This window comes from Macaca nemestrina, chromosome 5, assembly GCF_043159975.1.
Source record: "Macaca nemestrina isolate mMacNem1 chromosome 5, mMacNem.hap1, whole genome shotgun sequence".
Classification (NCBI taxonomy): Eukaryota; Metazoa; Chordata; class Mammalia; order Primates; family Cercopithecidae; genus Macaca; species Macaca nemestrina.
The window spans coordinates 138,239,505-138,267,432 of record NC_092129.1 but is presented as its reverse complement, the minus strand read 5'-3'; the positions used below and the strand labels follow the sequence as shown (position 1 = coordinate 138,267,432).

The 27,928-nt window shown below is 42.1% G+C and overlaps 1 protein-coding gene across 5 annotated transcripts in view; it reads left to right on the top strand.

The window, feature by feature from the left end:
* Positions 1-25,374, top strand: part of LOC105489535 (spermatogenesis associated serine rich 1) — a 36,092-nt gene extending 10,718 nt beyond the window's left edge. For 4 of the 5 annotated variants that reach the window (XM_024795277.2, XM_011754368.3, XM_071096976.1 and 1 more), the window contains 6 exons: positions 5,943-6,067; positions 7,338-7,499; positions 13,562-13,682; positions 15,239-15,301; positions 21,504-21,613; positions 22,177-22,488. In XM_024795277.2, coding sequence (XP_024651045.2) covers positions 6,001-6,067; positions 7,338-7,499; positions 13,562-13,682; positions 15,239-15,301; positions 21,504-21,613; positions 22,177-22,205 — 552 coding nt within the window. In that variant the 5' untranslated portion in view covers positions 5,943-6,000 and the 3' untranslated portion in view covers positions 22,206-22,488. Of the gene's footprint in view, positions 1-5,942; positions 6,068-7,337; positions 7,500-13,561; positions 13,683-15,238; positions 15,302-21,503; positions 21,614-22,176; positions 22,489-24,897 lie in introns of those variants that run through there. The other variant, XM_071096977.1, reaches the window with a different exon arrangement.
* Positions 25,375-27,928: the final 2,554 nt, after the last annotated feature.

Genomic DNA, 27,928 nt, shown 5'->3' with positions numbered 1-27,928 from the left:
CCTCTCAAAGTGCTGGGATTGCAGGTGTGAGTCACTGTGCCAGGCTAACGTTTTGTTTCTTGACCAGGATGTTGGCTTTGTATTTAGTTGTAAAACTGTCTTTATGCTTTATGTACTTTCCCTGTTTATATTTCTTTTCCAATAAAAGGTTTCAAATGCTTTTCTAATAATTTTTGTTACAATGAAAGTAATTTAAGCTTATTGTAGAAAATTTGAACAGGTGAAGACAGTATTAAAAATAAAAGTCACGGCCAGGCGCGGTGGCTTGCACCTGTAATCCCAGCACTTTGGGAGGCCAAGGCGGGTGGATCACGAGGTCAGGACATCGAGACCATCCTGGCTAACATGGTGAAACCCTGTCTCTACTAAAAATACAAAAAATTAGCCAGACGAGGTGGCGGGCGCCTGTAGTCCCAGCTACTCCGGAGGCTGAGGCAGGAGAATGGTATGAACCTGGGAGGTGGAGCTTGCAGTGAGCTGAGATCGTGCCACTGCACTCCAGCCTGGGCAACAGAGTGAGACTCCATCTCAAAAAAAAAAAAAGAAAAAAAAAGTCACATGGCCGGGCATGGTGGCTCACACCTATAAACTATGCCCAGCTAATTTTTAATTTTTTTTTGTACAGAAAGAAAAAACTATTATAGTTTCATACAGAGTAGTTTCACTGTCCTCAAAAATCCTGTGTGTTCCATCTATTCATCCCTTCCCACCCCTCCCACCCCCTGGCAACCACAGATATTTTTACTGTCTCCATAGTTTTTTCTTTTCCAGAATGACATATAGTTGGAATCGTATAGTATATACCCTTTTCAGATTGGTTTCTCTCAATAATATGCATTTAAGTTTCTTTCATGTCATTTCACCCCTTAATAGCTCAGTTTTTCAATGCTGAATAATATTCCATTGTCTGGATGTACCATAGTTTATTTATTCATTCACTTACTGAAGGACATCTTATAAAGGCAGCTTTTTCACTGAGCAATATGCAGAGAGAATTTTCTCATACCTGTGAGTGTTTTTCAAGAACACAGTTTTCAATGACTACAGTGCTGAAATGTCAGATGAATAGACCACAATCTAACCAGTGACCTATAGTTTTAAAGAGCTGCTATTGTAAATAGTGTTGTAATGCATATCCCTCTACATTCGGCTTTTGCCCATCTCTGGTTATATTATAAAAGTAAATTCCTAGAAGTGGATTTATTCAGTCAAAGTTAAGGGAAGTTGCTCAAGTGATTCTTTATATAATAAAATCTGCTCCAAGTGGACTTGCTGCCCCCAGCACTAGACATGGAAGAGACTGGCAATAATCCTTAAGCTCTGCCTCTTTCGGTCCTCTGCAACAGATGTATACCACTAGCAGCAGCAGTGGGTCCATGTATTGGGAGGGAAAGAAAGCCCAGACTGTGAAGTTCACATCCTGTAGGATGGGGAACTGGGTGATTGCTGCCAGTTCTGCATTCCTAATTCCCACCTAAATAAGTCCCCTTTATCGCTCATGATACCTGGGTTATGGAGGACCTAACTCAGTCAAAGCGTGTGTAGCCAAATCTAAACCTCCAGTCTAGACATACCCTCAGGCTTTAGATTGATAAATTGAACTGCTTTCTAGATATCTCCACCTGATGTCCCAAAGGCCTCCAAACTCAATGTGCCTTGACTGAACTTCTCATCACCCATCCTCACAAACCAAATCCTTCTGTGTTCCTTGTCTCAGTTGATAATCTCGGTATTCATACAGCCCCAAAGGTATAGATTGACAGGTCATACTTGTCTCCTCCAGCTCATCCAACTGGGGATCAAGCCCTGAAACACCATATAAGTCCATCTCTTCTACTCCGTCTGTATTACCGTGGTCCCACTCAAGGCCCTGATCATCTCTCACCTGGACCACTGTAATACCTTCTTGATTAGTTATTTATTGGTGCACAACAAGTCACCCTAACTTAGTGACTTAAAACAACAAACATTTATTATCTCACATTTTCTACAGGTCAGGAATCTGAGTATAACCTAGGTGGGTGCCTCTGGCTCGAGGTCTCTCTCACAAGATTGCAGTCAAGGTGTTGGCCAGAGCTGTGGACTTATCTGAAGGCTCAACTGCGGGGGGTGTGGATCCATTTCCAAGCTCACTCATATGGTTGGTGGCAGGATTCACTTCGTCACAGGCTGCTGGGGCTGATAGTTCAGTTCTCTACTGGCTGTTGCCCACAGGCTTCCCTCAGTTCCTTGTCTCTACAGAGGGCAACTCACAACATAACAGCTGTCTCTCCTCACGAGCAAGCAGTAGTGCACACAAGAAAAAGCCACAGTCTCTTTGTAACCTAACCTGGGAAGTGACATCCCATAACATTTACTATTTTCTCTTTGTTGAAAGTGAGTCAGTAGGTCTAGCCTATACTCAAAGGGAGAAGATTACAGGAGGGAATAAATGCCAAGAGGCAGAGATCATTGGCAGCCATGTCAGAGGCTGCCTGCTACACTCTCCTAAATGGACTCCCTGACTTAAGTTTTATATTCTCAAAGTTCATTCCTTTTATAGCTTCTAGAGTTTTCTAACCACATGTGACCATGTCATGTTCTTGCTTACTATTATTTAATGATATCCCATTAAAGCTTGATAAAAAAGAGTCCCCCCTCATATGAACTGCAAATTCTCCAGATCTGTCTCCTTCTCTTCTCCAGTTTTATCTCCAATACTCCTGCCACAACCACATCAAATGTCATAATTTCCCTGATGTTTCTTCCTTCTATGCCTTTGCTCACATTGCCTCCTTTGCTTGAAGTGGCTTTCTCCAATGGCTTGCTGTGTGCACATATTGTAGAAGCTGCTCAGCTTCCACTGACTTTCCAGTGGCGTCATCTATGCTATTCTCCTTTTTCTGGGGAATTGATTTTCACTCCTTCCTTACCAAGTTTTTTTTTTTTTTAAGATGGAATTTCACTCTCCTGTTGTCCCGGTCGGAGTGCAATGGCACCATCTCAGCTCAATGGAAACTTGGCCTCCTGGGTTCAAGTGATTCCCCCTCCTCAGCCTCCTGAATAGCTGGGATTACAGGTGCATGCCACCACACCTGGCTAATTTTGTATTTTCAGTAGAGTCGGGGTTTCACTATGTTGGCCAGGCTGGTCTCGAACCCCTGACCTCAGGTGATCCACCCACCTCGGCCTCCCGAAGTGTTGGGATTACAGGTGTGAGCCACCATGCCCGGCCCTTCCCTACCCAGTTTTTAAATATTTTAACACAAGGTCTTGCTATGTTTCCCTGGCTGGTCTCAAACTCCTGCCTACCCAGTTTTAATGAGTATTCTGAATAGGAGCTACCATCATCTTACTTGTCTCCACTTCCTGATTGTGATTGATTTAAGGGAGAACGTGTGATCTAAGCTGAGCCAGTGAGTCCTTCCCTGAAATTTTTCACATAGGAGATAGGGGTAAAAATTGGTTGGAAGACATGAGAATTTGAATCTGGGCTGTCAGTGGCCTTTTTGCTCTTGTGAAGAAGCTCATCTGCAATTGGCAAAAATGAAGCCAAGGTGTCAGGATAAGCAAAAGAGAGTGACAGTTCTGAGACATTGAACCCCAATTCCAGTTGTCCTCAGCTGTACTCTCGTGATGGAAACTAACACACCTCCAAAATTGCTTATCTTCTGAATCAGGGGTGGGGGCACTGAGTTATTGGTCCTACCTACATCACAGGATTGTTAGCAGGGAGCAGACAAGACGAGCAATATGAAGTTGCTTTGATGCCATTTAAATATGAGTGATGCATTGTTATGAAAAAAGATCCTTTGACTTTATAACAGATCATTGTACCTGAAAACACTGTCCAAGGCCAGGTCTCAGACACAAAGCCATTTAAACCAGAAGTGATTGCATTTTCTGCTGACACCTATAAAAGTTTGTTGTGGGTCTTTATAAACTGCCAGGAAGTTCAGCGCTAAACATAATGCTCTATTATTGTAATCATTTCAGTCTAGGTTTGTTTTTGATTATTTATTCATCTTCTCTATATACTTATTGATTTTTTATTTACATTTAATGGTTTTATTAAACATGCCTTTTTGGTAACAGATTTATTTAAACATAATTCACACACCATAAAAGTCACCCACTTAAAGTGTGTACACAACTTGATGGCTTTTAATGTATTCGTAAAGTTGTGCAACTATCACCACAATCAATTTTAGAACAGTCTCATCACCACAAAAAGAAATCCATACCCTTTAGCAATCATTGCCCCCGCACCCCCTTCTTTCTGTCCCTCTAGTCTGAGACAACCATTAATTTACTTTTTGTCTCTATAGATTTGCCTGTTTCGGACATGTAATATTAATGGAATTATCAATATGTGGTCTTTGGTGTCTGGTTTCTTTCACTTAGCATAATGCTTTCAAGGTGCATACATGTTGTAATATATATCATTCCTTTCCAAAAATTGTGGTAAAATATATATGGCACAACAGTTGCCATTTTATCCATTAAAAAAACGTTTTTAAAGAGATGGGATTTCACTCTGTAGCCCAGGCTGGAGTGCAGTGGCACAGTCACTGCTCACTGCAGCCTCCACTTCCTGGGCTCAAGTGATCCTCCCTCCTCAGCCTCCCAAGTAGCTAGAACTACAGGTGTGCACCACCACACCTGGCTAATTAAAATTTTTTTTGTAGAGATGAGGTCTCACTATTTTGCCCAGGCTGGTCTCAAACACCTGAGCTTAAGTGATCCTCCTACCTTGGCCTCCCGAAGTACTGCCTGCCTGATTTTATCCATTTTAAGTGTACAATTCAATGGCATTAATTACACTCATAGTGTTGTGTAACCATCACCATTGTCTATTTTCAGACATTTTCATCACTCCAAACGGAAACTCTATGACCATATAGCAATAACTTGCCATTCTCCCCTCTCCTCAGCCCCTGGTAACCTGTAATCTACTTTCTATGAAATTACCTATTCTAGATATTTCTTATAAGTGGAATCACATAATATTTGTCCTTTTGTGTCTGGCTTATTTTACTTAGCATAACGTTTTCAAGGCTCACCATGTTTTAGCATGCATCACTACTTCATTCCTTTATTTTTTTCTTGTATTTTTGAGACAGGATCTCACTTTGTTGCCCAGGCTGGAGTGCAGTGGTGAGATCTCTGCAGCCTCCACTTTCTGGGTTTAAACAATTCTCCTGCCTCAGTCTCCTGAGTAGCTGGGATTATAGGCATACACTACCATGCTTGGCTAATTTTTGTATTTTTAGTAGTGAGGGGGTTTCTCCATGTTGCCCAGGCTGGTCTCGAACTCCCGAGCTCAAGTGATCCATATGCCTCAGCGTTCCAAAGTGTTAGGATTACAGGCAGAAGCCACCATGCCTAGCCAATTCATTAATTTTTAAGGCTGAATAATATTCAATTGTACGTATTATGTACCACATTTTGCTTATCCATTCTTCTCTTTATGAACACTTGGCTTGTTTTCATTTTGGCTATTATAAATAATGCGGCAAAGAACATTCACATGCAAGTATCTGAATCTCTGTTTTCAGTTCTTTTAGGTGTATACCTAGAAAGAGAATTGCTGAGTCTTGCGGTAATTCTATGTTCAACTTTTTGAGGAATCACCAAATTATTTTTAAACACTTTAAAAAAATCAGTAGAGATGGGATCTCACTATGTTGTTCAGTCTGGTCTCAAACTCCTGGCCTCAAGTGATCCACCTGCCTCAGCCTCCCAAGGTTTTGGGATTACAGGCGTGAGCCACTGAATGCCCATCTTTTCAATAAGTTTCAGTCCCCTTAAATTGTGAATACATAAATAATATGCTCAAGGACTTTTTATAGATGAGTAGTCCCAGTTCTCACAAGCGAGGGCAATTCTAGGGTAAACTATGTGAGATCAGGCTGTAACTACCAGTTTAAACACGTGGAAGAATCCTTCTGCTTTCTTTCCAGCACCACTGCTGACTTGGATCAGAAACCCTCCTCCTCACATTCTGGTCACTCCTCGGAAATGTCATTGCCTCAAGTCCAAAAGGATAAGTATCCTGAGGAATTCAGCCTGCTTAAGTTGCAGACAAGTAAGTCACAGACCCTCCTCCACATGCCTCTGTGCCCCAGGTCTTTTCAGAAGTCTACCATACTGTTGACCACCATCACTGAAGGCCCACAACTGTCAAGCATTTGACATACTTTATCTCAAAATTCACAACACCTCTGCCAGGAAGCTATTATATGTTTTTCAAAAATACAATGCCTTTATATAAAACCCATTAAAATACTGCAGAAAGACATTAAAATAATATAGAAGTATATAGAGTATAAAAACCCTTCCCCAATGTTTTCCAACAATATCCCTATTCTGCCTCATAGCCGTGAAGAGTTGATATATATTTTTCCTGTATTTTGAAATGTATATGTGTGTGTGTATATACACACATGTGTACATATATAGATGTAAAATAAATGGGTTAGTATACAAACTGGTATAAATAGATCATGGACCTCTTTCTGTGCCAATACATACAGATCTATGTGGCTAATATAGACATACCCATTTTACAGAAGAGGAAACTGAGGCTTTGAGACATTCAGTCATCCATAAAGCCACATGGCCAGGAAGTAGAGCGATGGGATCAGAACCCAAACTTGCTTGCCTCAAATCCTATGCTCTTCTTGGCTATCCCAAAGCCCACATTTCTCAAGCATCCCTAGAACTGCTAGGGGATCTTTTATTGTTTAAAGTCACTGTTAGCAATCTTACAGGAAAAGTATCAGATGATAAAACAAAGGCATTGCAAGGTCCAGAAACTAGCCTGAGGTCTCACGGAAGCTTTTCTCATTTGAAATTATCACAGGTACATTTCCCAGTGTCACCGTAGCGCATGTGCGTGCTATTGTTGCGGCCAATACCATGTTTCATCCACTTGAGGTGCCATGTGGATGGCGCTGGCCTAACCGTTTGCTGGTTGATGGCATCCTATTTTTCCTACACAGTTATCAGAGGGAAGATTGTATCATAGGTACTTGGAAGACTGTATCTGAGCTTCCCAACCAATACTTAACTGCCAAACATAAAGCTGGCTTTATTTTGGAAGGAGAGGATGAAGAGGGCAAACAAGCAAACAAAAACAAAGAAGGCCTCTTAGGTAGCTCTCCCCCCACTTCCCTTCCTTTTGTGTCTAGTCCCACAGAGTTTCACACTGTCTCTGATGAGAACCAAGGGATTATACACATTAATTAAAGTTGTATAGCCAGATAGTGCCTGGGGAGTTTTCACCGCTTTTTGTCATCCAGTTGCATTATGAGGCTGGGAGCAGCACTAATGGAAGGCTTTCTGGTGTCTTGCAGAAGATGGGCATCGTCCGGAGTGGACGTTTTACCCGAGGTTTAGCAGCAACATCCACACTTACCATGTCGGAAAGCAGTGCTTCTTTAATGGAGTCTTCCTCGGCAACAAGAGGTCTCTATCAGAGAGGACGGTGGACAAGTGCTTTGGGAAAAAGAAATACGGTGATGTTTCTTTCTGGGTCTTGACTGTGCAGTCCCCGAAAAACTCTCAAGTTTAGTGATTCTATAGGCCCTGCGTTCTGTAGCTGGGGGCAGCCCTGTAGAGTCACCGTGTTCCCCTAGTGCAGCCAGGAAGACAGAAAAGTGAAGGGGACAGTTGGCAGGCTGCACGTTTTGGCAAAGAACTCACAACAGATGCTGATCCACATTTTCTTTTTTCTCTGAATTTCATAAAATGCAAATGTGACATTTAAGTCATCAGATAAGTTCTCTCAGATCCTTATTAATAGAAACCTCCATTGAAGTCTGAAGAAAAGAATTTATGTTCCAATTAGATGCTGCCTGGCATACACATTTAAATTGTACTTTATATTCTCCACAAGGAAAACATCCCATAACCCTCAGCCTGAAGTGCATGTTTTTATTTTATTGCTGATTTAATTAAAAGCTATTGAAATGAATATATATCTACCTGTGTATCTGTATCTCTTTGGTTTGTAGCTCAGTGAGTTCTTTGCCCCAACCTACTCATAATAGACTTACTGAAAGACCCTCAAAAGTTGCTGAGTACCATCGGACCATTTATGACACATTTTTCTATATAAATCCCTGTGTAGGAGGCAACCATTGCTCCCGAAATAAATAGGATTGCTGTAGCAGGAATACAAAGAGAAAGAAGTAGACTGTTCTCAGTTTTGAGTTTTAAAATAGACTTTTAAACTCACAGCAGAGACAAATAGTTTTGAGAATTGAGGCTTTTATTTATTCGGGTAGAAAAATACATGGAAAGCCCTACTAAATGAGCTGGGAGAGTGGTCATTGATATGGGAATCTGTGAGGAGTCCTGCACCTTGCACTTTTTTTTTTTTTTTTTAAGACAAGGTCTTGTTCTGTGGCCCAGGCTGGAGTGCAGTGCCACCATCTTGGCTCACTGCGGCTCTGAACGCCAGCCCCCTAGCCCCAGGCTCAAGCAATCCTCCAACCTCAGCCTCCAAGTTGCTGGGACTACAGGCATGTGCCACCATGCCTGGCTGATTTTTCTATTTTTAGTAGAGACAGGGTTTCTCCATGCTGCCCAGGCCAGTCTCAAACTCCTGGGCTCCAGTGATCAGCCAGCCTTGGCCTCTCAAAGTGCCGGTATTACAGGTGTGAGCCACTGCAGCCAGCCTACCCTGCACTCTTGAGCTGCAAGTACCTATCACAAGTAAATGGGATTATCATAATGACCCAAATCTTAATTTTCACTTATCACTGCCCTCCTGGCTCAAAAGTAAGCCACCTTATCCTGACCTTCCTTCCTTCCTTCCTTCCTTCCTTCCTTCCTTCCTTCCTTCCTTTTTCCTTTCCTCCCTCCCTCTCTCCATCCCTTCATTTCTTCTTTCCCTTCTTCCTTTAGGGTTTTATAAATACTGAGTAAATGCAATGATATATTTATGAAATATTTGTTGACTATATAGAATGAAATATAAGATATACTTATATTATACTTGTGTTCTTTTACTCCATTTAAGACGTAAAATATTATCTTTATATTTGAAGCCTCCAATATCCTCTTCCCTGAATATTCCATCTTTCCTCCCCCAACTCCAGTGGTAATCCATATTTTTTTAAAGAAAAACTTATCAGGTAAATTTTCAAACAATAGCATAATGAAACCCGATGTACTCATCCATTTAGCTTCAATAATGATCAATACCTGGCTAACTTGTTTCATCATTACCCCTCCTCCCAGGGATTATTTTAAAGCAAATTTCAGACATCATATTATTTCATCTCTAAATATATCATATGTGTCTCTGAAAAATAAGGATTATTTTATTAACATAACCACAATTCCATGTCCTAATATCATATTTAAAAATCAACAGTAATTCCTTAATATATTCAGTGTCCAAATATCCTATTATTTCATAAATGCCATAATTTAAAAATATTTAGCTTGTTTGGATCAGGATCCAAGTAAGGCCCACAGATTGAAATTGGTTGGTATGTCTCTTAAGTTTCTTTCAATATATAGGTCCTCCCTCCTTTTTTCTTGCAATATGTTTGGTGAAGAAACTAGGCCTTGTCCTGTAGTGTTGACTACGATCAGGACTTTGCTGATTACATCACTTGGTATCATTTAACAGGTTCCTCTTTCCTGTGTACTTCCTGTGAAGTGGTAGTTGGATCTACAGGCTTGATTCGTTTTAGTATGATTACTTCTTAGGTGTACAGTGACTTCTTTAAACATCAAATGCAATGGTCTTTTTCCATTTCTTCTCTTCCTTGATCTCACTGCAGCACTCGATACTGTCAAGCTTGACACTGGACACGTCTTCCTTTTTGAAATTCTCTCCCCACTCTTTCTTTTTCTTCCTTCCTTCCTTCCTTCCTTCCTTCCTTCCTTCCTTCCTTCCTTCCTTCCTTCCCTCCCCCCTCCCTCCCTCCCTCTCTCTCTCTCTCTCTCTCTCTCTCTCTCTCTCTCTTTCTTTCTTTCTTTCTCTTTTTTGACACAGAGTCTCACTGTGTCACCCAGGCTAGAGTGCACTAGCATGACCTTGGCTCACTGCAACCTCTGCCCCCTGGGTTCAAGCAATTCTCATGTCTCAGCCTCCTGGAGTAGCTGTGATTACAGGCATGTGCAACCACAGCCAGCTAATTTTTGTATTTCACTAGAGATGGGGTTTCACCATGTTGGCCAGGCTGGTCTCAAACTCCTGACCTCAAACACCTGCCTTGGCCTCCCAAAGTGCTGGGATTACAGGTGTGAGCCACCACTCCCGGCTGCCACTCATTATTTCTTGGATGAGATGAAGAGGCAGGCTTAGGGACTGCCAACCAGCTGCCATTTTAAACTGGAATGCAACTCATTATTATTTAAAAAAATCAATCAAAATATCTTTAAATAATGGTTGAATGTGATCCATCAGCCATAACCAGGATATTGGCAGAGTTCCCTAAAGGCGTAGTTGTTGCCATAGAACAAAATGCCATCTATGATTGTAGGTGGTAGGGAAATAGGTCTGAAAATATAATTTTCTATTGTGTAGCTCTTCCTACAGTATCGCATACTGTATTAGTCAGAATAGGATAGATTCTGCCACAGTAACAATCCCTGAAATTTCAGCAGCTTAAGCACTAAAGTTTGCTCCTTTCTCTTATAAAGTCCACTGTGGATCCAGCAGCTCTCCAGGGCAGTTCCTTTCCAAGGATCCTGTCTGCTTTTATCTGTGACCTTTCCATCTCAACCTGTGGCTTCTAAGATTGCCATAGAAGGGGAAAGAGAAAATGCTGGAAGGTTTTTCACTTCAGCTCCTTAAATGCTTCTTTTTAAAGGTGGTACATATCATCTCTGCTCACAATCTATCAGTCAGAACATGGCTCTACCTAAGTGCATTGGGGCACTGACATGTGGGGCAGACTAAGTTACTTGGTGAACAGTTCACTCCCTCGTATGGTTATTTGTCTCTAAGTGTATGTGTCCCATTTTCTACCTCCTGAATGTCTTTACATCCAGGAAATTGGATGGTCTGTATAAAAACAAACAAGCATTAGAACTGATTGTGCGGTGTTATGGGTCCATCAGCTATTGATGCATAGTGGCCAGCACTTTGGGCTGACACCTGTCTTGGTGAGCTATCCAGAAATTATACCAAGGCCCCATATGGTACCTAATGGCTTAAACAAATGTGTTGTCTCAGAAGTGTTGCTTGGGAGATTTTCCCCCTAAAAGTAACACCTTATGCAGATACCACACCATTGGCTCTTTTTCTTCCTCCTGATGTCATCTTGTGATCTCTTTTATGATAGTCTTTTTTTTTTTTTTTTGAGACAGAGTTTCACTCTTGTTGTCCAGGCTGGAGTGCAATGGTGCAATCTCGGCTCACTGCAACCTCTGCCTCCCAGGTTCAAGTGATTCTCCTGCCTCAGCCTCCTGAGTGGCTGCGATTACAGGCATGTGCCACCGTGCCCAGTTAATTTTGTATTTTTAGTGGAGATGCGGTTTCACCATGTTGATCAGGCTGGTCTCAAACTCCTGATGTCAGGTGATCCACCCACCTCGGCCCACCCAAAGTGCTGGGATTACAAGCGTGAGCCACTGCGCCTGGCCACCATAGTCTATTTCTAGGTGTTCTCCTTAGACCACCTATATGATATTCAACTTGTGAGTTTATTAAAAATGCTGGTTCTGGGAGCTACTAGAGATCTTCTGAAACAGAATTTCTTGGGTTAAAGGTTGCATTTTAAACAAGTTTCCTAGGTGATTTTCAGGTGTGCTAAAATTTTGGAACCACTCTTCTGTAGTATATGGCATTTACTGCCTCGTAGTGTTACCTTCGTCTTTACGAATGTCTCCCCATCTAGATAAGATTCCCTGGGGAGAAGTATATACCTTAGCTATATAGTAATCATACCTTCCAGATTAAAAAATAATTGGGATGAGGGGTATTAGTCCAGTTGTGATTTCAAATAATAATAATTGCTACTATTTCTTGAGTGCTTGTTATGTGCTCATATCATTATTATTTAGTATTCATGATAACTCTGCAAAGTAGCCATTTGAAATAAACAGTTTATACATGAGGTTACAAAGGCTTAAGAAGGTTAAATAAATAGCTCAAGGGCACAGAACCAGAAATTACAGGAGTGAGTATGAACTCAGGTGCAACTGACTCCAAAGTCCAAATCCTTCCCACCACCTCTTGTTAACACCTGACTCTTACTTGTCAGTGCCCTGGTTTGGGATTCAAAAGGTTTTGGATTTACTGTATATTTAATTAACTAATTAATTAAAATTTTGAGACAGAGTCTCATTCTGTTTCCCAGGCTGGAGGCATGTGGCATGATCTTGGCTTACTGCAACCTACGTTTCCCAGGTTTAAGCGATTCTCCTGCCTCAGCCTCCCGAGTAACTGGGATTACAGGCGTGTGCCACCACACCCAGCTAATTTTTGTATTTTTAGTAGAGACAGAGTTTCACTGTGTTGGTCAGGCTGGTCTAGAACTCCTGGCCTCAAGGGGATTCAGTATATATTTTAAACTTCCACTCTCTCTGCTTTGAATCCTCAGCATCTCATACCCAGCAGGCACTCGATGCATGGGTGTAGCTGCATTGGGTGTGTTTCACTACACAGAAGAGCTAATCAAACGTGTAATACAGTCAGTTATTGAAAAGGTTTTTGAAAGAGAAAGATAAAAAATTAAATACTACGCTAACCCAAGAACTCCCACCTGTCACGCTGATGGCTTTTCCGAGTTAGCTAGAAGAATCTGGGTGTGTGGCAAACATGGAGGTCATGCTTCTAGCCTCATGTCCCTGCTTCCGAGCCCAAGGGTGGTGACTCTCGTAGTCCAGGCTTGTTCTCTTAGGAGATGTATCTGGTGTCAAGTGTGTGGGTTGATTTATTTATTTTATTTTTAATTTTAAGTTTTTTATAGGCCATTTTAAGGACTTTAGGTATGTGGGTTTAAATGATCACCCTGCACTAGGCAGATGCCTTCCACTCCCATAATTAGTTTCTTGTTCCCGGGGCTTTAGCAGGGCCTGAGCTGGGTGTACAAGCCTCTGCCGAGTAATCTTGCTCTTCTCCAGGAAGCCACCTCCCACTGCTGCATGGCCCCAGTCCTTGAGGCAGAAGGAGCAAGACATCCTTAGTTGGTTTCCTTCCCAGACCCAGTCAGAGAGGCAGCGCCCCAGGGACATTTGTTTCTTGGGCTTCCTAAGACTCAGGGATTCAAAGTGCACTAATGCTCAGGAATCAAGAGATTATTAGGTCACAGATTTTTGGATCATTGCAAAGAGACCTCTGATTCACCTTATATTTTAAACCAAAGCACTCCATCTGAGTCTAACAATTCTTTTCCAGGGTGAGGTAGTTATAACAACACTTTTTGGAAAATGTCCCAAACATAGGCTCATCTCCTTAAGGCAAGATAATCACAAACAGAACTTTGAGAAACTTCTATGTAATTTATAATAAATTACTAAAATATCCTATTTCCATTGTCATGCCAATACTTACAGCAAATCTGTGGATCATCTTCAGCCCTTGTATGATTTTGTTTTCAAACCTTCTCCACAGATATTGATCCCAGGAACGGAATCCCAAAGTTAACTCCAGGGGATAATCCATATATGTACCCAGAACAGAGTAAAGGCTTCCACAAAGCAGGATCAACGCTCCCACCAGTGAATTTTTCAGTGTAAGTGTATGTTAATACTAGCATTATATAGTTAACTTTAAAGGAATTGTGTCTCTCTACTACATAGAAATTATATTTTAAAAGGGATAGATGTCAACAAGATGTGATTGGATGAAAATTCCTTGAAAAGCTCATCTTTAGTTAATTAGTGTCTGCACAGATGCATGTGTATAATTAAAATTGCACACAGGACTTGGACTACAAAAAAGCGGTTGTTAATTTTGTTCCTATCTCTATTAGCACAGATTTGAAAGCTTTTAAATGTTCATTCTGAATCAGATTGTTGGCCATAGTGACTACTATGTGGGTGGACTTAAACTTGGAAATAAACTTAGACCAAAGTGATGGAGAAAAATGGGAGGATCATTACATTAAAAGAAAAATAGTTGGTGTATTACTTTTTTTTTTTTTTTTTTTTGAGAAGGAGTCTCGCTCTGTCGCCCTGGCTGGAGTACAGTGGCGTGATTTTGGCTCACTGCAAGCTCCGCCTCCCAGGTTCACGCCATTCTCCTGCCTCAGCCTCCCAAGTAGCTGGGACTACAGGTGCCTGCCACCATGCCCGGGTAATTTTTTGTATTTTTAGTAGAGACAGGGTTTCACCATGTTAGCCAGGATGTTCTCGATCTCCTGACCTTGTGACACACCTGCCTCGGCCTCCCAAAGTGCTGGGTAGTTGGTGTATTACATTTAAAACATTGTTTTAAAAAATTAACCATGTGAAATGTAATGATGCTGACTAAAAATGATCACAACTAAAATCTGTGGGCTGGGGGCGGTGGCTCACGCCTATAACCCCAGCCCTTTGAGAGACCAAGGGGGGGCGGTTCACCTGAGGTCAGGAGTTCCATACCAGCCTGGCCAACATGGTAAAACCCCGTGTCTACTAAAAATACAAAAATTAGCTGGGCACGGTAGCAGATGCCTGTAATCTCAGCTACTCAGGAGGCTGAGGCAGGAGAATTATTTGAACCTGGGAGACGGAGGTTGCAGTGAGCCGAGATTGCAGCACCACACTCTAGCCTGGGCGACAGAGCGAGTGAGACTCCATCTCAAAATAAACAAAATAAAATAAAATAAAATCTGTGGGCCAGGCACAGTGGCTCATGCCTGTAATCCTAGCACTTTGAGAGGCTGAGGCTGGAGGGTTGCTTTAGCTCAGGCGTTCCAGACCTACCTGGGCAACATGAAAAAACCCCTTCTCTACAAAAATACAAAAAATTAGCTGGGCATGGTGGTGCATGCCTATAATCCCAGCTATTTGGGAGGCTGAGGTGGGAGGATCACCTGAGCCTGGAAGGTTGAGGCTGCAGTGAGCTGAGATTGTGCCACTGCACTCCAGCCTTGGGGACAGAGTGAGACCCTGTCTCAAAACATAAATAAAATAAAATAAAATAAAATAAAATAAAATAAAATAAAATTTGCGGTTCTTACAGTTTTGAAGTCCATACTTGAAAATTAAAATCGGAAAACAGGACATTCTATTGAATGCAATGATGTATTGATCGCTTTGCTGTAGATGGCATACCAGTTTTATGATTGCCTTTTCTGTTTTTCAGAGCACCTTATGAAAAGAAATTTGATACATTTATTCCACTTGAGCCTCTTCCACAAATTCCCAAGTGAGTTCTCTTACCATGTTTTGTGCTAGCCCATCTTTATGAAATATCAATTATTTTATTATTTCCTCCTGCAGAGGAGTGGGTAGATAACCAGGACACAGGGCCCTTTTGAACCCCAGCAGGAGGGTGGGGCAGTTTGTAAGGAAGGCGTTTGGATAGACACTCTGTAGAGTCTGCAGTTGGGATGGTCACATATTCAACAGACGTAACTGACAAACTACCAGATGCCATGTGTTGTGCTAGCCATGCACGATAGGAGAGTTCACATGGAACAAAAAGACAGGGTTCCTGATTCCTAGAACATGAGTATTTTGGGAAAGAAAGACACACACTTAAATGATTGCAACTGGGGAGAACGGTTAGAGTTTCAAGAGGCAGAAATAAAGCTAACAGAGCACTTCTGTGTTTGAGGGACATATCATTCGTTTAATTTCATACTTTTGCTTCACTCCATTCTGAACCTCATGTATTTACCTAAGCTGGTTTCTGACTGATAAAGACATATTTTCTTTTCTTTCTTTCTTTTTTTAACTTTCTAATACAAAGCAGGCTCATATGAGTGGGCATGTGTCCCAGGGTCTGACCCACTCTGGAATTCAGTGGGAATAAAAGCCTTTTATTCCAAACTTGAGATTTTTAATGTCTTTATTATGTTGCATTGTTACTTATGGCACATGATTAGGGCTTCTCATGTCTGTACTTTACATTTTTAATAAACACTATTCTAGAATATTCCAAATAATAGCAATTGCCTAAATTTCATCATCATCCTACTCAACTATTTTAGCTTTTGTACATTACCTTTCATATGCAAATATGTTTTTACATGTATAAACCTGAGAATACCAATTAGTTGGGTTTTCCTAAAAAGAAAGGTTAATTTTTTTTTTTTTTTTAAAGAAGTACAAAGCTGGCTGGGTGCAGTGGCTCACACCTGTAATCCTAGCACTTTGGGAGGCCAAGGCAGGGGGACTGCTTGAAGCCAAGAGATTGAGACCAGCATGAGCAACATAGTGAGACCCTATCTCTACAAAAAAATTTTTTTAAAAAAATTAGCCAGGCATAGTGGTATGCAACTGTAGTCCTAGGTACTTGGGAGGCTGAGGCAGGAGGGTTTCTTGAGTCTATGAGTTCAAGGCTGCAGTGAGCTATGATTGTGCTATGCACTCCAGCCTAGGTGACAGAGCGAAACGCTGTCTCAAATTAAAAAAAAAAAAAAAAAAGAGAGAGAGAATTCGATCAGCATATTCCTCTGTGCTATGGTCAGTAAGACAATTGGGAGACTTGGACCCTTTCCTCAGGGACAGTCACCCTAATGAAAAAGTCTACTAACCAGTGTTAGTCATGGCAGAAGCAACAAAGGCTTCTGTTACTGGATTTAGCATTTACTGTTTCCTAGTTCTCTGTTTTGTTCTGTAGTGTCTAATTTGCTGTTAGTCCCATCCAGTGATTATGTATTTTGATCTTTAAAAATTCTATTTGATTCTTTTTTATATCTGTTGTTCTTTCCTATTTTCATGTTTTCCTTAAATACTTGGACATAGTAATAACTGTTCAAAGATTTTTGTTTGCCGGCCAGGCGTGGTGGCTCACGCCTGTAATCCCAGCACTTTGGAAGGCCGAGGCGGGCAGATCACGAGGTCAGGAGATCGAGACCATCCTGGCTAACATGGTGAAACCCCATCTCTACTAAAAATACAAAAATTAGCTGGGTGTGATGGCACGTGCCTGTAGGCAAAAAAAAAAAAAAAAAAAAAAAAAAAGATTTTTGTTTACTAATTCTATTATTTGTGTCATTTCTGGGTGTGTTTCTGCTGACTGATTTTTTTTCCTGATTATGGGTCACATTTTCCTGCTTCCTAGTATGTCTAGTAATTTTTATTTGGATACTGGACATTATAATCTTATATTGTTGAGTATTTGGATTTTGTTGTCTTCTTTTATTTTTTATTTTATTAATTTTATTTTTTAGATGGAGTCTCACTCTGTTGCCAGGTTGGAGTGCAGTGGCACGATCTGGGCTCACTGCAACCTCCGTCTCCCAGGTTCAAGGGATTTTCCTGCCTTAGCCTCCGGAGTGGCTGAGATTACAGGCACGTGCCACCACACCCAGCTAATTTTTGTATTTTTAGTAGAGATGGGGTTTCACCATGTTGGCCAGGATGGTTTCAATCTCCTGACTTCGTGATCCACCTGCCTTGGGCTCCCAAAGTGCTGGGATTACAGGTGTGAGCCACTGCGCCCGGCCTCGTCTTTTTTTAAAGAGTGCTGGGCTTTGCTCTAGCAGGCAGTTAAGTCACTTGCCGTTTGGTTTGATTCTTTTGAGGCTTGTTTTCAAGCTTTGTTAGGGCATGTCTAAAGTAGTCTTTAGGGATAGTTTAACTCCATTACTAAGTAAGATGTGGCCCTTTTAGAGTCTCTACTGAATGCCTTGAGTGACCAATGAGGAGTCTTCACTTTAATTGGTGGGAACTAAAATGATTTTTAGCCCTTTGTGAGCCCATTCAGTTCCCAGTCACTCTACTGTCTGATCTTGTGGAGTTCTACCCTACACATGTGTGTCTTAATATTCAGCAAAGACTCGAAGGAAGTGCCATTTGAATTTCTTAATTTCATTTTTTTGTATAGTTCCTTCTTCCCCAGAACTCTGCCCTGCAGCTTCCAGCCCTCCAAGACTCTGTGAACTCGGATCTTCGGCTCCTCAAACTCATAGAGAATGCCATGCTCTGTGTAGGGTTGCTCATCCTACGCTGTGGTCTTGAATGCGCCGCCAGGCAAAAGCTGGGTGATTCCAGGGCTCTTTTCATTTGCTTTCCTTTTCTTTAAGATCACAATCCTGCGCTGCCTGTTGTCTCATTCTGAAAACTGTTATTTCATACATTTTGTCCAGTTTTCTACTTGTTTAAGTCAGGAGAGTAAATCTGATCCCTGCTACTTCATTATGGCTGGAATTATTATCTATGAATATAAATGTTATTATCCATCATCTATTAATAAAAATTGTAGTTTTTTCCCCAAGTTATTTGATGAATCAGTTTTGTACTATTCCATCACTCTCATCAAAGTTATTCATATCTTTAAATAGTGTAGTAATTGTGCTTGGAAATTTAAGAATGTTAAATCTGCAAATGCAACAATCCACCTTTAAAATAAGAACAAAACCTGATAACCAGAACCAGATAAAGTTGCCAAGTCTTCTCTAGTTAGCTAGTGACAGAGAGAGCCAGAATTAGAATAAATATTAGGGAGGTAAGATTACTCATTGAAAAGGTCCCTATAATGTGCAGTACATTTATAGGGATTATTTAGTCAACTCAGCAGATATTCTTTGAGTACCATTTATGCACTTGATCTACAGGAGAAATGGGAAGGTGGTGAGGTAATGGAGGCAGGGATCACAAAGATGAATAAGATATGACATTTGTTTCAAGGCTCATTGTCTGTTGTGGGGAGAGACCACTAGATGAGTAATCATAAAACAATTGAAAGCAAATATGATACAATGTGTACCTAGAGGAAAGACATGTGGGGAAGTTGGGGACGTGTTGCAGAGGAGGTGGTATTTGATCTGGCTCCTAGATGAGGCATTGCAATTAATGTATCTTCCAAGGACAAAGTATTATGGGATGCATCTACATTAGGTCACTTAATATTTATTTTTACATTTCCACGTGTGCTTGAAAAGAAAGTGTATTCCATTTAGTCAGGATGGAAAGTTAGATACATACTCAGAAGATTGACTTTATTGGTTATGTTGTTTAGCCCAAATATTTCCTTATCTTTGTTCACTTGGCCTAGTTTGGATTGAGAGTTAGTGTGAGAGTTAGGGTGTCTGAATATTAGCATTTCGACTATTTTTGTTGTTAATTGTGTCTTTTAGCATTATAAAAGTATCTTTATTTTTCTCATTTAATATTTTTTGTCCTAAAGTATACCTGGCCTGTTATTAAGATTCTAATTCTTACTTTATTTTATTTGCATCTGAGCTTTGCCCATTCTTTCTGCCCATTCTTTTGCTTTTGAAGCACTTTGCTTTTAGTGTAGAATTGGATTTTGCTCTGTGAGCCAGCTTGAAATATTTTCTTTAATTCAGGTGAATTAGGCCACTTGCATTTATTGATTAGACTGATATATTTGATTTCAGTTCTGTTACATTATTTGCTACATTTATTATGTGTACTGTATTATATTTACTGTGAATCTTTCAGTGTTTTCTTTGATTGCTTCAAAAAAGGTTGAAAAATCCTTTCTTTTGATATTTAGAAATGCTTGTGTTCTTATTCTAGTAGTTCTTTGTGCTAGTATCTTTATACGTTGCTCTTAGTCCTGCTTTTCTTTTCTTTTCTTTTTTTTTTTTTTTTTTTTGAGATGGAGTCTCACTCTGTTACCCAGGCTGGAATGCAGTGGTGCAACCTCGGCTCACTGTAACTTCCACCTCCCGAGTTTAAGTGATTCTCCTGCCTCAACCTCCTGAGTAGCTGGGATTACAGGCATGCGCCACAACGCCTGGCTAATTTTTGTATTTTTAGTAGAGACAGGGTTTCACCATGTTGGTCAGGCTGGTCTCGAACTCCTGACCTTGTGATCCACCTGCCTCGGCCTCCTAAAATGCTGGGATTACAGGCGTGAGCCACCACTCCTGGCAGTCCTGCTTTTCTTATTTGGGCTTCTACTACTTGGCTTGTTGGCTTTAAGTGATAACTTTGACTTTCACCAATTACCTATTTGGTAACCATCCTCTTCTTTCTTGCAGGGACTTCCCTACCCCCAGCAGTTTTACAAGGGCATTTTGCCAATTGTGGTATATTTCTCCCCTAAAGCACAAGAATTCTAGCTTCCAAAAGATGAAAACATTCTGCATCTCCCTGCTCCAACTCATCCCAGAGTCACACTTCCTACTACCTACTGGACCACACACAGCCCAGAAATGCCCTTTCAAGTCTCAGTGCCTCTGGGAAGACTCTGGGTGTCTGCATTAGCCAAGGTCCCAGCAGAAAACAGAAAGCACACTCAGCTGGGATTCTGAAGACAGCTTAAGGAAAGGGACTACTTATGGGTGTGTGGGCAGCGTTGGGGGAACCCACATGGGAGGGTGAAGCACCCAGAGGCTCATGACAGTGGGAAGCGTTACTACTCCTGGGTCTGAGCAGCAAGAAGAGGGATCACGGTTTGCAGAACAGTAAGCACTGGAACTCTGGGAGAAGGGCTGCCCAACAGGAGCTGTGGCACTGCCAGAATTGGGGTACCTTGGGAGATAGGACATCAGGGGAGGAGCTAGGTAAGAAATGCCCTAATTTCTGTCCACCTTCTGATCTCCTGTTGGTGCCATCAGCCAAACCCAGCTCAAAGGTGGAAGCACGGGTGGGGACGGTGGTTCATGCCTGTAATCCCAGCACTTTGGGAGGCTGAGGTGGTAGGATCACCTGGAGTCAGGAGTTCAAGACCAGCCTGACCAAGATGGTAAAGCCCAGTCTCTACTAAAAATACAAAAATTAGCTGGGCATGATGGCATGTGCCTGTAGTCCCACCTACTTGGGAGGCTGAAGCAGGAGAGTCATTGAACCCGGGAGGCAGAGGTTGCAGTGAGCAGAAATCGCACCACTGCACTCCAGCCTGGGTGACAGAGCAAGACTCTGTCTCAAAAAACAAAACAAAAAGAAATGTGGACTGGATGTAGTGGCTCACACCTGTAATCCCAGCACTTTGGGAGGCCGAGGTAGGTGAATTACCTGAGGTCAGAAGTTTGAGACCAGCTTGACCAACAAGGTGAAACCCCGTCTCTACTAAAAATACAAAAATTAGCTGTGCATGGAGGCGTGTGCCTGTAGTCCCAGCTACTCAGGAGGCTGAGGCAGGAGAATTGCTTGAATCTGGGAGGTGGAGGTTGCAGTGAGCCGAGATTGCGCCACTGCATTCCAACCTGGGCAATGGAGTGAGACTGAGTTTCAAAAAAAGAAAAAGTGGAAGCACGGAGGAGACCAGGTGATACTAGCTGTAAGGTCAGCCTCTTGGCAGAGAAGGGCTGAACAAGAGCTGGGTTTAAGGCAGGGGCAAATGGTGAACAACTAACATATTTTATTTTGAAGCTGGTCTCCTAAATTGGAGGTCTTTTTACTTTTGGAGCATATAATGCCTTATCCGCTGTTGGTGTTTGTAAATTTTGCATCAAACTGAAACTCAGGGTGTTGTCTTCTTACCACAGCTTGCCCTTCTGGGTGAAGGAGAAAGCCAACAGTTTGAAGAATGAGATACAAGAGGTTGAGGAGCTCAACAACTGGCAGCCAGCAGTGCCCTTAATTCTGCTCCTTCCTGGTAGGTTAAAGAACCTTCAAAGAATAGTGTAAAAACTGGAGGAGTCCACCGGGCATGGTGGCTCACTCCTGTAATCCCAGCACTTTGGGAGGCCGAGGCGGGCAGATCATAAGGTCGGGAGTTCAAGACAAGCCTGATCAACATAGTGAAACCCCGTCTCTACTGAAAATACAAAAATTAGCCAGGCGTGGTGGCACACGCCTGTAATCCCAGCTACTCGGGAGGCTGAGGCAGGAGAATCGCTTGAACCCAGGAGGTGGAGGTTGCAGTGAGCTGAGATTGTGCCACTGCACTCCAGGCTGGGCAACAGAGCGAGACTTTGCCTCAAAAACAAACAAACAAACAAAAAACAAAACTGGAGGAGTCCAGAAGAACAGGCTTTTGAGAGGCTTCACAGTGGAAAGGAGGGCAGGCAAAGTATCTCCCGGAGTGGATGTGTCTTCTGTCCTGAGGTGGTCTCATGGGCAGATGTCATAGCCAAGCATTGAGGGTTGAGTGTATTGGTTGAGAATTGTTAGTTTTGTAATGGAAGAAAACCTTTAACTCCATGCCTCTATCCACAGGTGCTTTGGACTTTCCAAGACAATCCTGAGCATACACAGGCCCACAAAACATGTGCTGACTGCACTCTGGCGAGCCTTTTCCAGTTGATGGTTTTTCTCATGTGACTGTTCTAAATTCAATGTTTGACCCTTATGAGGAAGTGTTGTGCTTTGCTTTCTTAAAACTTTATATTTTGAAAACTTTCACATTTACAGAAAAATTGCAAGAATTGTACAACAAACACCTGCATATCCTTCACATAGATTCTATCAATGTTAACATTTGTTCAAACTTTCTCTCTCTCACAATATTACAATTACCATTTTGCTGAACTCTTTGAGAGTGAGTGGCAGATATTGTAATGCTTTACACCTGTATACCAACATACCTCAGCATGTATCTCCTAAGGTCAAGGATGTTGTCTAACAAGCACAACACAAATATCAAACTCATGGAATTTAATACTGATAAAATATTATTAATATTTAGTCCACATTCAGTTTTAGTCAATTATATTTAGTTTTCTAAGAATGCCCTCAAATCAATCATAAAATACAGACATTATGTGAGGTCTTAGCCTGTTCAGGCTGCTATAACAAAATACCATAAACAGAATGGCTTATAAATGATAGGAATTTATTTCTCACAGTTCTGGAGGCTGGGAAGTCCACGCTCAGGGTGCCAGCAGGTTCAGTGTCTGCTGAGGGCCAGCCTTCTGGCTCATAGACAGTACCTTCTTGCTGTGTCCTCATATGATAGAAGGGGTGAGCTAGTCCTCTGGGGTCTCTTTTACAAGGGCACTAATCTCATTCATGAGGGCTCTGATCTCATGACCTAATCGCCTCCCAATGACCTTATCTCCTAATACCATCACCTTGGGGATTAGGTTTCAACATACGCATTTTGGGGTGGGGAGGATAAACATTTAGACCATAGCAGTGAATTTTCATTGCTTTTGGTAAAACCGTTTTCATTTTATTAATACCTTTCGGAATGTTTCTCTAATGTTAACTTGGTACATGTCAGAAAAACATGAAGGCTGGATCTATACCAGGTAAGTAATACTGTTGCCCTGTAGCTGCATTCCTCACTCCAGTGTTGCCTATCTACAATAGCCAAGCAGGGTGAGAGCTCAGTGACCACCAGTCATGAGTTTTAGGGCCTCCTGTCAATCAGACAAAAAGCAAACATTTGGAGGAAAAGGTGAAAACAAAAGCTGCCTCACAGGCTCTGACACAGTCAAACTAACGGCTCTTGGCATTTTTATAGCCAATCTCTTTCTCCACTAGGGAACCCCATTGACTGACTAATGAGGGCTGCAGATCTAGTCTCCCCAAAACCTTAAAGTGGAAAGAGATTGGGGCCCATGCTGAGACTTAACGTGTCTATGACATGAGCATGATTTATTTCCCATGTCTGTTGTTTCCAGTCACAGCCAAAGTGAATGAAGCAGGTTTAGAACACAATACATTTAGCCAGGTGTGGTGGCTCATGACTGGAATCCCAGCACTTTTGGAGACCGAGGCAGGCGAATCACTTGAGGTCAGGAGTTCCAGACCAGCTTGGTCAACACAGTGAAACCCTGTCTCTACTAAAATTACAAAAATTAGCCAGGCATGATGGTGGGCGCCTGTAATCCCAAGTACTCGGGAGGCTGAGCCAGGAGAATCGCTTGAACCCAGGAGGTGGAGGTTGCAGTGAGCCAAGACCATGCCATTGCACTCCAGCCTGGTCGACAAGAGCAAAACTCCATCTCAAAAACAAAGAAACAAACAAAAACCACAGTGCATTCATGGCACCTTCATATGTGCCTCTAGACTAACTGGCAGACAGCATGGTGCCTACCGCCAGCTGCTGTGCCTGACCACTCCTTGGGTTAACATCAGCATACATCTGTGCTAATCCTCTGGCCCCTGGGTCACAGGCCCACCCCTGCTCCTAATATAATAATTAAAAAGAAAACCAAATAATTTTTAAAAAGACAAAGGCTGCCAAGAGATTTTTCCAGACACATTAACTTCTGAAAAAATAATAATTTTTTGTGCCTCTATTACTTAAATATAAAAAAGTCTTCCTTCCCTCTAGACAACAACAACGTCCTACCCCTAAAAAAAACGTCAACTGCAACCACCATGTGGGTTAGTAATGGAGGACACAATATAGAACAAAAAAAGATTCTGCAGAGATTTCCTGATGGGATTATCTAGGTGGCACAGGAAACTGCTCTCAGAAGGTTCCCTGGTGTTTTGGAAGGAGGGTGTCCTACACCATAAATATATTAAGAAAAACAACTGGCTGGACAAGGTGGCTCATGCCTGTAATCCCAGCACTTTGGGAGGCTGAGGCAGGCAGATCACGAGGTCAGGAGATCGAGACCATCCTGGCTAACGCGGTGAAACCCCGTCTCTACTAAAAACACACAAAAAATTAGCCAGGCGTGGTGGCGGGTGCCTTTGGTCCCAGCTACTCGGGAGGCTGAGGCAGGATCATGGTGTGAACCCAGGAGGAGGAGCTTGCAGTGAGCCGAGATTGTGACACTGTACTCCAGCCTGGGTGACAGAGCGAGACTCCGTCTCAAAAAAAAAAAAAAAAAAAAAAAAAAAAGAAAAAAAAAAAAAGAAAAACAACCAAAATATAGTTTTAGAAGGTTTGGAGTAGTCTCTAGGTTTCAAAGAGGTCTATATAATTCCTAGATGCTGCTCTAAGTAGATATGATTTGATTCCTTTTTCTTTTAATCCAGGCCGCAGAAACCATGAGTAAAAAAAAACAAAAACAAAAAAACCCCACACAACTGTTAGATGATTGAACTTCTGGAGTTGCAGGACTACATTTCATCCCCTGAAAATCAGGGAAGTTTTCACTGGATCTGGTGTTCTCTGTGGGTACATCTCGATGGCCAGGCCTTATTCCATGGCACCTCAACAGCTGGCAGGGAGAGTTCCACTGCCAACTTCGGACAGCATCAATATGTCTGTGTGTGTTGGGGAGATAAAGGCATAGAAAAGGCCACTTGGGAAAAATATGTGCATATCACAGCTGTTCCAGCTTTTGCTTCTTTCCAGCTGTTCTAGCTTTTCTTTTGCTTCTTTCCAGCTGTTTCAGCTTTAGCTTCTTTCCGCTACAAAGAGGTTGAACCTGCTAGATGTAAAGATCCCCTTCAACTTACTGTAGGGTCTTTGGTAAATAAAAACACGTGTGTGTGTAGAGGTGCGTGTGTGTTCATTTCTTACTTTCAGTAACTGAAGTTCAATAGAAATAAACTATATGTGGCACTTTACAAGTAAATTTCTTGGTGTGCAATTTTACATTGCACAGAGGTATTCTAATTTTGGATCCTGGGATAAATGAAAAATGGCCTCTGTGGACATGAGGAAACATTGTATTATTCAACTAGTGGCACCAACGTTCAAATCAGTGATCTCTGAACTCCAAGTTACCAAAATGTTAAGATAGTAGGATATCAAACTTCTAAACTTCCACAGGGAATTTAGGAATATACTGTAGGAGTCCACTAATTGTCCACATTTCTAATACAAGACACTCAGTTTGGTTAGTTTTGTTTTGTTCTTAGGCATTTGGGTCTCAAAATCTAGGCAGGTAAGCACATTGTTTACAGGACTTGACTTGGTGAAGGATTTTAGAGTTGGAGCCCTTCAAGATCATGTCCCTGTCCTATAAAGGCTTTTCTTTCCTGGCTGGGAAATCAGGAGAGAGTACTTGGGTATATAATTACCTCTACCCAGAACTGAGCCACATGCCTGATGTGGGATAGTACACCTTTTTACGGGGTCTACGGGCCAAGTTCCCGGCACACTCTGGGAGAGGATGTGGGAGCCCATTTGAGATGACCGGTGTCCTTCCCATGCTGGGGAGCCCCAAGAGGGACTGTGGCCTGATCCCACTCTCAGGAATGGGGAGGCCACTACTGGCTGACCTGGGATCCAACACTGAGCCTCCTAAATCCATGCTATAACGCTTACATTAAAAGTAAACATTTCGTGGTGTGCATAAGGGCCCTAGCCTTGTATCACATAAGCAGCCAAAATATCCCAATGTCTTATTTTCTGAGGAAATGTGTCTGCCTCCCCCAAATGTGGTGTGGGGGCAGCAGACAGATCCAGCTTCCAGTGGTGAAGCAGTGAGCAAGTGTATGCTCATCTGACTAGAAATCTGCTTTTGTCTGGGCACAGTTGGGGCTGGAGTAAAAGTTGGGTTTCTGTTAGACAGAATGGAGTAAGGAGCATAGTTATACTAAATATTCTTTGTTCTTTATTTAAAATTCATTTAACTGGGAGCTCTGCTTTTTTTTTTTTTTTTTTGAGAAGGAGTCTCATCCTGTCGCCCAGGCTGGAGTGCAGTGGTGCCATCTCAGCTCACTGCAAGCTCCGCCTCCCGGAGCCTGAGTTCACGCCATTCTCCTGCCTCAGCCTCCCGAGTAGCTGGGACTACAGGCGCCCGCCACCACGCCCGGCTAATTTTTTGTATTTTTTTTTTTTAGTAGAGACGGGGTTTCACCATGTTAGCCAGGATGGTCTCGATCTCCTGACCTTGTGATCCGCCTGCCTCAGCCTCCCAAAGTGCTGGGATTACAGGCGTGAGCCACTGCACCCGGTTGAGCTCTGCATTTTTATTTGTCAGAACTGGCAACTTACAGTGCACGTGGCACAAAGGAGATAGATTTGAGGGCTAAGTAGGAGGTCAAGGTGGTGAGACTCTGGGATAACTTTGGAATGGGTGGGATAAAAATATAGGAGAAGGAGAAATGGCAAGTGGATAGATGATGATGTTGTTGCCAGGGCCATCTGGACCTCATGTATCATCTTTGTACAACTAGAGAATGATGCCCTCTTGGTGGACACAACCCTGTGGACGAACAGCTTGGTGACCTGTGTGCAAGCTGGATTTAAACCCCCATGTCCTTGTGCAGTGAACTTCTTACATGACTGTATGCAGCAGTCTTGTGCTATTCACTGAAATGAGGCATGCTGGGGATGTGCAGATTTTTTGGGAGGAGGTCAATGTTCGGCAATTTGACATTGAGGAACTTGTGACACTGGCAGAACTGTCTAGGGTATAGCTGGGCATATAAACCTGGGGTCTGGATATATGCATGTGAAAAATAAAGCTGCTGTGAGAAATGTGTATTCTAAGCCTGTGACATGTAGATGTAGGGGCTAGATGTAAATTACACAATTGGAATATCCATCCCGAACTGAGCAATGAGCTCAAAAAGACCCTTAAACCTCAGGGCCTGAGCAAAAGCAAATTCTCCTTGGGATCACTTCACTTCAGGGCACAGGGAACTCCCTAGAGAACACCAACAAAGGTGAACCCCTGAGAAAGAACTATAAAACCACAATTGGATCCACCAAAGGAATTGTCAACGGATGAAACTCCATTAGCTTTTCCCAGTGCTGGTTGAGGAATTTCTAAATAGGAAGGAGGGGCTTATGGATGGCAATCTGGTGGATGGGGTGGGGCTAGAGGACCTGTCTTGAAATGGTATCATCATGCAATGCATAATGACATTTTGATAAACTCTAAACTGCATATATGATGGTGGTACCGTAAGATTATAATACCATATTTTTACTGCATCTTTTCTTTCTTTATTGTTTTGCCAATGTCTTTTTTAAACAATTATTAGAAGACATTTTACTGATAAACGTTTTTACTATACCTGTTCTATATTTAGATACACAAATGCCATTGTGTTACAACTGCCTATGGTATTCAGTACAGTAACATGCTGTATAGGTTTGTAGCCTAGG